The 10,415-nt window shown below is 50.3% G+C and overlaps 1 protein-coding gene across 1 annotated transcript; it reads left to right on the forward strand.

Annotated features, from left to right (window-relative positions):
• Nucleotides 1–208: 208 nt before the first annotated feature.
• LOC134647472 (uncharacterized) lies at nt 209–6,735 on the forward strand. The gene is made up of 2 exons (XM_063501824.1): nt 209–1,726; nt 3,043–6,735. The coding sequence occupies exons 1-2, from the start codon at nt 209–211 to the stop codon at nt 6,733–6,735; spliced, it is 5,211 nt and encodes a 1,736-aa protein (XP_063357894.1).
• The last annotated feature ends 3,680 nt before the right edge of the window (nt 6,736–10,415 follow it).

Here is a 10,415-nt window from a genome sequence, read left to right on the forward strand (position 1 = left end):
AGAGTCTGAGACTCTCAACACCATATTTAGATTAAGAGATTAGAGTCTGCGACTCTAAGTAAATACAAAAACAGACCTTACGACCCAACTGGCGAAAACTAATTTTATTTTAATTGTTAATTGTTACCTTATTGTTTATTGTTTTGTTTATTTTGACTAAAAATACATAAAAACCCCCCCTTTACAGGGGTTCAGATAAAAACTATCCATGGCAATGTTTAGAACTCCTATAAAGGGCGCAGATACGGAGATGGAGCCCACAAAGCCGGAAAGGATAAACCCACGCCCATCAGTGAGGAGCAGCATTGGGGAATGGGAGCTGGGCCGGACCTTCCACCTGTCACCAAACCCACAGTCAGCGGAGCCCGCGAGGGCGGACGCGACATCGAAACCAGCTCCCGCGACCCTCCCGGCGCCTGCCATGGGTACAAATAGCACGCAAAAACATTCACAGGCTGGCCCCCCTAAGACCAAAACAGCCTTGTTCCCAAAAACCGCAGAGGCCAGACGACTGTTGGAAACAGCAAAGAGTCAAATGGATAAGTCCGGGAACATAAAAAGAGAAATAAAAGCCTCAGTAAATGAGGTTATAGAGAAACTATACAGGCTGGTGAAGGAAGTGGAACAGGAGAAGAAACGCTTGGAGAAACCGCAGCCCTGTTCTACTGAACAGACCTCCAAACAAAACACACCTCCGACCCCAAGCCCAAAACCTGACCAAGAACTAGACCAACAGATGTGCGCGCAGAATATAAAAGAAAATTCAAATCTGCTGATTGAAAACAACAAGATGATGAAAGACCTAAAGGAAGAGATGAAGAAACAAGGAGAAAAAATTGAAAAAATGTCTGCGATGGGAATAACCTACGCTAGCGAAGCAGAAGCTGTGAAGCAAAAAGAACATATAACAAAAATGGACGAGCTAAAAGAAGCACTAGAGCACCACAGAGAGAGCCTAAAGAGCAACACTTACGCGAGTGCAGTGGCGAGCCGCCCCGACCAAGTGGCCCCTGGGCGGCCGACGCTGCACTCGGTAGTGATTTCCTCAGAAGACGACCTTGAAACAGGAGAAGAGGTGCTCGAGAAAGTGCGGAAGGCTATGGACGCAAAAGAAGGATGGATACAGGTAGAAAGAGTGAGGAAGGCAAAAGATAGGAAGATAGTAATGGGATGCAGGACTCAAGAGGAACGGAGAAAGATAAAGGAAAAGCTAGAAGCAGCAGGAGCGCACCTGGTCGTTGAGGAAGTGGAAAATAAAAACCCGCTAATTGTTTTGAGGGATGTGTTATTGATACACAGCGATGAAGATATCTTAAAGGCCCTCAAAAACCAAAACGGGGAGATTTTCCACGATCTCGATGACGAGGAAAGCAAGATGGCTGTAAAATATAGAAGGAGAGCGCGAAACCCCCATACCGGGCATATCGTTCTAAGCGTCTCCCCAAAGGTCTGGAGGAGAGCAACAGAGGGTAATAGAGTGCGAATAGATCTGCAGAGTGTCAGGGTAGAAGACCAGTCCCCCCTGGTGCAGTGCACCCGATGCCTAGGCTACGGGCATGGAAGACGCCTCTGCAAGGAGACAAATGACCTATGTAGCCACTGCGGAGACCCGCACCTCAAGATCGAATGCCCAAACTGGACGCTGAACGAACCACCATCCTGCCAGAACTGCAAAAAGGCGAAGATGGAACGCTGGGACCACAACGCCTTTAGCACAGACTGCCCGGTGAGAAAAAAGTGGGACGCCTTAGCACGGGCCTCAGTAGCGTACTGCTAATGTTAAACAAACGGCCCAAAGCCAAAAAACAACAAAATCAGTATTGGAAATCGACACCGCAAGAAGGGATGGGGAAGACTCATCAGCGAAGTGGACCACTACCAGCACACCCGATTTGATAAAACAAAAGTTTGGATTAAAAACTCAAGAAACACACAGAAAAGCTACACGCAGTATAATATGCCACAAAAACAGACAAATAGCAAGCTGGGGACAGTTTCATGGAAAACTGACCCAGACTTTGAAGCCAGGTTCACATATTTTCCCGTGGTGGCCCACCGAGCTCGCTGAGTTATGTAAGAGCAATACAAAAGTCTGTAAAATTAAAATATATATTGCTAATGTAACATATAAATAGATAAACAAAGAATGCTTATTAAATATAATGGTTATATTTCCAAATAAGCATACAATGATAGAACTGTAATAGATAAGTATAAAAATAGGCTTAAGACAATTGTAACGCTTGAAAATAATAATCAGAATACTGCTGTAATGCCTCATTCGAATACAAACCTATGACAGAATGTAACATATAGGTATAAGAGTAAGAAAAATGGAAAATAAAAATATTGTTGTTGGCCTTCATTTCCCTTAAAGCACGTCAAATAGCTAGAGTAGCTAGCAAGGACTCCCACCTTGTAAATAATAGATGACGAAGGATGAAAGAAAGATAAAGTATGTAGCATGGAAGTGCGAGAAGCATGATGAGAGAGAACTGGAATGAAAGAGTAGATATACAAAGGCTCCGATCATGTTGGAGGTAGAAGTGGAAAAAAAAAAAAAAAAAAAAAAAAAAAAAAAAAAAAAAAAAAAAAAACCTAACCTAACCTAACCTAACCTAACCTAACCTAACCTAACCTAACCTAACCTAACCTAACCTAACCTAACCTAACCTAACCTAACCTAACCTAACCTAACCTAACCTAACCTAACCTAACCTAACCTAACCTTTTTTTTTTTTTTTTTTTTTTTTTTTTTTTTTTTTTTTTTTTTTTTTTTCTTTTTTTTTGTTTTGTCCCCTCTTGTGCAGTGTACCCGCTGCCTGGGATTTGGGCACGGCAAACGCTTTTGCACAGAACAAGCCGACCTATGTGGCCATTGTGGAGGACCCCAATTAAAAACAGAATGTGACGAGTGGCAAGCCAGAATACCACCCCGATGCCACAACTGTGTTAAGGCAAAATTGGAAAACGCAGAGCATAACGCATTCGACCTTGTATGCCCTGTACGACGGAGGTGGGACAACATAGTACGATCAACAGTGGCTTACCATTGCTGAGGGCACCATAAAGGTACAAGCGCCCTATCGGGTAGCGCAGGCAAACCTCCAGAGAAAGAAACTAGCCACGAACGAGTTACTTGTGGAAGCGGAAAGGCGGAACATAGCCCTTGCGCTTCTACAGGAACCCTACGTAGGGGCCGGTAAAGAAATGAGAAACCACAAGGGAGTGAGAATCTACCAGAGCGACGGCACTGAAGAGGGAGTTGTAAAGGCTGCAATAGCCATATTCGATGACGATCTCAATGTTGAACAATACCCAAAACTCACCACAAACAACATTGTGGTGGTGGGGATCAGCACCGTCGCCTGGAGGATTACACTCGTGTCCATTTACTTCGAGCCAGACCAGCCCATTGAACCCTACTTGGAGCAACTATCGAAAATAAGAAAAGAAATAGACTCGAACAAGTGGATAATAGGAGGTGACGCCAACGCAAAAAGTGTATGGTGGGGTAGCCCACAGACGGACCATAGGGGTGAAGATCTGATGGGAACCCTCAATGAGCTCAACCTTAACGTGCTCAATATGGGAAACATCCCGACCTTCGATACCGTGAGGGGAGACAGGCGCTTTAGCAGCTTCGTTGACATAACAGCCTGCTCAGCGGAGATGCTGGACCTAGTAGATGACTGGAAGGTCGACGAGGGACTCACGAGTTCGGACCACAATGGAATTCTCTTTAAAATTCATATCAAAAAATCAATAGGTATCAAAATACAAAGAACCACCAGATTATACAATACCAAAAAAGCAAATTGGACCGAATTTCATGAGAAACTCGGACAATTAATGCAAGAAAACCACTTAACAAAACCAGAAATAGAAGAAATAGACACAAAAGAAAAAATCGAAGAAACAGTAAATAAAATAACGCAAGTAATAACACAAATATGTAAGACCTCAATACCACAAAAGAAAAATAAAGAGAATCTCAAACTACCGTGGTGGTCATCCGAACTCGAAGAAATGAAGCGAATAGTCACTACTAGAAAGCGCAGAATCCGCTGCGCAGCCCCAGTAAGAAGAGAGAGGGTCGTGAAAGAGTACCTCGAAGCAAAGGAACAATACGAAATTCGAGCAGCAAAAGCTCAAGTCGAGAGTTGGAAAGACTTCTGCAAAAAGCAGGATAAGGAAGGGCTCTGGGAGGGTATATACAGGGTTATAGGCAGAGTCACAAAAAGGGTGGAGGACGTACCTCTGGAAAAAAATGGCGAAACCCTTAGTGCAAAAGAGTCGGTGAAGTTGCTGGCGGAGACCTTTTACCCAGAGGACTCTGCTAACAGTGATAACGCCCAGCACAGGCAAATCCGTATGAGGGCGGCCGAAGTGAATGATGGCGAACAAAATGGAATTTGCGAACCACCCTTCACGATGGCTGAACTTGTATGGTCGTGCGAGTCGTTTAACCCGAAAAAGGCACCAGGCGCGGAAGGTTTCACGGCCGATATATGCTGCCACGCCATTCGAGTAAACCCAGAAATGTTCCTCACCCTGCTAAACAAATGCCTTAGCCATCGGTATTTCCCTAGGATATGGAAGGAGGCAACGGTGGTAGTCCTCAGGAAACCGGGAAAGGACAACTACACAAACCCCAAGTCACATAGGCCGATAGGATTGCTGCCAATCTTCGGAAAGATCCTGGAGAAGATGCTGGTGGCCAGGCTAAAGTTCCACCTGATACCGAGGACCAGCACCTGCCAGTACGGATTCATGCCGCAGCGCAGTACGGAGGACTCCCTCTACACCCTTATGCAGAGAATCAACAAAAAACTAGGTGAAAAGAAGATCGTCACGCTAATCTCACTGGATATAGAGGGTGCCTTTGACAGCGCATGGTGGCCTGCCATCAGAGTCCGGTTGGCCGAGGAAAACTGCCCCGTTGGTCTGAGACAAATGATGGACAGTTACCTAAAGGACAGAAGCGTCACGGTAAGGTATGCGGGTGAACAGCATGGACTGGCGACCAGCAAAGGCTGTGTACAAGGGTCAATAGCGGGTCCTATCCTCTGGAATCTGATGTTGGACCCACTGCTCAAAAGTCTCCAAGCCAGGGGCGACTACTGCCAGGCGTTCGCGGACGACGTGGCACTTGTTGTGGACGGAAACACCGCAATAGAAATTGAGGCCAAGGCAAACTCCGCTCTCGAACACGCCCGGGAATGGGGCATCAGGAACAAATTGAAGTTCGCACCGCACAAGACCAACGCAATGCTCATTACACGGAGACTAAAATACGACACACCACGCTTGTGCATGGGCGGAACTAATATAGAGATGGTCAAAGAAATAAAAATGCTAGGTGTTGTCCTCGACAACAAGCTTACATTCAACGCGCATGTCTCGAACATCTGCAAAAAGGCAGTGGGTATCCACAAACAGCTCTCCAGGGCGGCAAAGGCAAGCTGGGGACTTCACCCCGAGGTTATTAGGACCATATATGTAGCAACAGTGGAGCCGGTAATCCTGTACGCTGCAAGTGTATGGGCCCCGGCCGCAACAAAAATAAGTGTCCAGAAGCAACTGGCAGCGGTCCAACGAGGAATAGCGCAGAAACTGTGCAAAGCATACCGCACAGTCTCCCTCCACTCTGCGCTCATCCTGGCTGGGATTCTCCCAATCGACCTCAGAGTTCGAGAGGCGGCCTCGCTATACGAGGCCAAAAGAGGTGTCCCGCAGCCGGGTTTGGGTGACTGGGAAGTGGAGAGAATGGCACCAGCCGCAGAAATGCCTCATCCTGCGGAGCGCGAAGAGCTGAAACTGATAAGCCTGGTAGACCAAAACGACGTCCACAATCACAGTAACTATGAAGTGCGAATTTACACAGACGGTAGTAAGATAGGAGGAGGAGTCGGAGCCTCACTGTCTATATGGCGGGGGGAAGCTGAGACAAAAGCCCGAAAACTAACTCTACCTAAGTTCTGCACTGTCTACCAGGCGGAGCTCCTCGCAATTTGTGTGGCAACAAGAGAAATAAAAAACAGCAAAGCAAATACGTTTGGGGTCTACAGCGACTCCATGGCAGCCCTCCAAACCATACAGAACTACAGTTGCCTCCACCCCCTAGCAGTAGAAGCGAGAGATAATATAAGAACAATATCTCACCAAGGCAAGATTATCGCTTTGCATTGGATAAAAGCACATGCAGGGCTGGAAGGTAACGAAAGGGCAGACGAACTTGCCAAGGGAGCAGCTGCGGACTCCAAACGTAAACGTGACTACGACCAATGTCCGGTTTCATTCGTGAAGCGAAACATCCGTATGGCCACGCTCGACGAGTGGAATCGGAGATACATTGCAGGCGAAACGGGTTCGATAACAAAGCTGTTCTTCCCGGATGCGCTGGAAGCGTACAAAACGGTCCGCAAAATCGAATTCACGAGTCCAGTGACACAATTAATGACAGGGCATGGTGGATTCTCCGAGTACTTACATAGATTTAAGTGCAAGGAGGACCCATCGTGCATATGTGAACCCGGCAGACCGGAAAGCATTCCGCACCTAATAGCGGAGTGCCCTCAGTTTGGCACACAGAGACACGAAATAGAAAACAAAATTGGGAAAGAAATGAAAGTAGAAAATATCAGTGAAATAATGAAAGACAAGTATATTAGAGACACATTCCTAGAATATTGTGGAAAAATTATAAAAATAGTAATAAATAGAAATAAGTAGATATAAGATAAACTATGTATATTATAATAATAAACACGAAGTTTATCTGAAACGAACAAACTGTAAAACTCTAATGTTAAAGATAATGCAAAATGTAAAACAAATAAAAACCCGGCTATGTAAATAAAACCCCCTATTCATAAGAAATATATATATATAATGTAAGATAGAATAAGAAATAAAGAAAAACCTGTGTACAGTCTTTTCCCCTACGAAAACAATATAAATAAATAAATAAAGAGTATACATAGGTGGGAGTCCCACCCACGTAAAGCATACAAGACGATGAATGAAAGAAAGAACCGTATGAAGAATGAAAGTACGAGAAGTAGAAAATGCGAGAAATGGTATGAAAGAATAACATAGATAAATAAAAACTCCGATCATGTTGGAGGATATGGAAAAAAAAAAAAAAAAAAAAAAAAAAAAAAAAAAAAAAAAAAAAACCTAACCTAACCTAACCTAACCTTTTTTTTTTTTTTTTTTTTTTTTTTTTTTTCGTTGGAAAAATGCTTTATGCATACCCGCACACCCGGGGGAGGAGATGCGGGTTATGTGGGACTCGGCAAAGGTGCCGCTACCCACTAAAAAACCAACGGTATGCCTGCACGCCGCCGGTGGGGCGTGGCCACGGGTTCTCTAGAGTACGCAACCGCAGCCACGCCGGCGCCGCCCGCCTGTGCAGCGGGCCCTTCTCTTGTGGGGTCTAGAGTGAGACTTCTACCCCTGCCTTCTCAGAAGGCGCGTGGGCATACCACGCGCGCCCTCTCTGCGAGGCCTATGTAATGGGCAGCGACGCCCCCGCGCCGCTGCCCAGACCTCGCTAGGTGGGGGGGAGGAGATGGGCATACGCTCTCCTCCGGGCCCCTGTGCGCTTGCGGCGGATCGGGTGCGAGGCTGGGTTGGCCTCCCTTTCCCTCTCCGCTGCCTCCTTCTGCGACATTACATCCTCGCAGAAGGAGAGGACCGCTTTCCACGACCTCTCGTCGGCAACCATAGCCTTAACTACGGCTGGCAAGGAGAGGTCGTTCCCCACCACTGCCGCGAGTTCGCGGCGCTGCCCCTCCCAGGCTGGGCATTCCTCCAGGGTATGCTGCGCCGTGTCCTCGCCGCAGCCACACTGGTGGCACTCGGCCGTCTCCTCCCGTCTTGCGTACCGGTGCAGGTAGCTCCCGAAACAGCCATGCCCCGTGAGCACCTGCACCAGCCGGAAGGTTAGCGAGCCCCGCTCTCTCTCCAGCCAGTCTTGTAGGACCGGCCGGACCGCCTCGACAGTCCTGTGTCCCTCCTCGCGTCCAGCCAGTTGTTCCTCCCATTGGAGGACAACGGACTGTCGGACGAGGAGCTTTTGCGCCTCTACCTCCCTAGGCGCAGGATGGAACTCCCGCAGCCGGAGCTCCCTGCGCCACTCGTACAGAGACGCTTGGGCCTCCGCCTCCAGATCCCAGGGAGGCGTTCCCGCCAGCAAGCACGCCGCATCATATGAGGTGGTGCGGTACCCGCGTACGACGCTGATGGCCATCGCCCTCTGAGCCTTTCTCAGCAGGGCGATATTTCGGGCCGCCAGATTCGCCGCCCAGATCGGCGCCCCGTACAGGGCCATCGATCGCACCACCCCCATATACAGACGGCGGCTCGCTACCTCCGGCCCCCCGATATTGGGCATCAGCCTCTTCAGTGCGGCCGATGCTGCCATTAGTCGGGGGGTCAGGCGGGCAAAGTGCTCGCGGAAGTTCCATCGGGAATCGAGGACAAGTCCGAGATATTTCATGTCGGACTTTACCTCGATTCGGGTGCCACCAACGACGATGCTGGATCCTGCAGGCGGCGCCTTCCGGGCTGCGTGGAAGCAGAGCGCCTCAGACTTGTGTAGCGCCACCTCCAGACCCAGCATCGTTATACGCCTCACCACCTGTGCCACCGTCACGGTGGCGAGGCGTGCTGCTTCCCGGTACGAGGTCCCCCGGGACGTGACCAGCGTGTCATCTGCGTAGCAGGTCACACTTGACCCCGGGAGAAGCTCCCCCCGCAGCACCCAGTCGTACCCAATGTTCCACAGGAGCGGCCCTAAGACCGAGCCCTGTGGAACACCGCACGACGTCTCCCACCTTGTAATCCCGCCGCCCCGGACCGGATACTCCACACACCGCTCCGAGAGGTAGACCCCGACTATTTGGCACAAATAGGGAGGCACTTTGTGGTATTTCAGCGCCTCCCTAATGCACGACCACGGCAGGGTGTTAAAGGCATTGGCGATATCCAAGGACACCGCCAGGAGAACCCCACCGTGGTCAACCGCCTCATCCGAGAGGGCTTTGATGCGCGCGACTGCATCCACGGTCGACCTGCCCTCTCGGAATCCGAACTGATGCTCGGACAGGTCAGGTCCTACTCCTCGGAGGTGCTCGACGAGGCGACAGCAGATGATGCGCTCGAAGAGCTTGTCAGCCTCGTCGAGCAATACGATCGGACGGTAGGCGGATGGAGAGTCCGCGGGACGCCCATCCTTTTTTAGGAGGACGAGCCGGCCGGTTTTCCATATGGTCGGAAATCGGCCGGACTGTAGACAGGCGTCCAGTAGCCCGCGGAATCTCTCCCCTAGGGACCGCAGCGCCAAAGCCAGGACGCGTCCTGGGATCCCATCTGGACCCGGTGCCGTGTTTTTGGCTTTTAGCCTCCGCACAGCTGCGTCTAGCTCTGCCTCCGTTACCGGAGGCACCCCGACTTCCGCACCCTCGAACCCTGCGAGCTGATGGGGAGGTGCCATTTCTGGGGGCTGGTGTTCCGGTCTGTTCGGAAACAAGTTGGAAACAACCACCCCCAGTAGTCGAGGCTCGAGACTCTCTGTCAAGGGGGGGGCCCAAGGGCGTAATTTACCCCTGACCGTCTTGTACGGCCTCCCCCATGGGTCTCGGTTTAGAGTCTCGAGAAGCTCCGCTCTGGCGCTCGCCTTTGCCTCGCAGATGGAGAGCTGCAGCGCCTTGACCGCCTCCCTGTAGGCACTGTACAGCCGCGTCTCCTCTTCAACGTCTCGGTGTCTGCGTCGACGGGACCGTGTGTACTGGCGTCTCGCCCTGTTGGAGCAGGATCGGAGTTCTTCGATTTCTCGCGACCACCAGTACACTTGACGCTTCGGAGGCCGTGGCTTGGCTCGTGACATGCCTGCGTCACAGACTTGTGACATGGCTTCGCGGAACCAGGCTGCCTCCTCCTCGGTCTCCACAGGCCCAGGAGATGTTGTCCAGGCCTGGACGAGGGACGCTATCTCCACCGCTTCACGATCCAGGCTGTTCAGGGCCCAACGAGGGTAAGGGGTCGCAGCACGGCCATTCGGACGACGATCCGTGTCTGTCGTACCTCCGGAGGACGTGGAGACATCAAACCGGATGTACAAATGGTCTGATAATGTCTCCACCGTCTCCAGTACTCTCCAGCCACGGACGCGGGTCGCGAGTGCCGGGGTCGCGAACGTCACGTCCACTATAGATTCTCCCTGCCAGCGCACGCAGGTGCTGGCCGACCCTCGGTTCAGAACCGACATTCCGGTCATCGTCGCCCATTCCTCTAGAAGGTCTCCGCGAATGTCGGTTGCGGGACAGCCCCAGGCCATGGATTTGGCGTTTAAGTCACCTGCGACAACTACCTGGCGCGGTTGGGTCTGCCCAACGAGAGCCGCCAGC

Source organism: Cydia amplana, chromosome 4 (assembly GCF_948474715.1).
Source record: "Cydia amplana chromosome 4, ilCydAmpl1.1, whole genome shotgun sequence".
In the NCBI taxonomy this organism is placed as follows: domain Eukaryota; kingdom Metazoa; phylum Arthropoda; class Insecta; order Lepidoptera; family Tortricidae; genus Cydia; species Cydia amplana.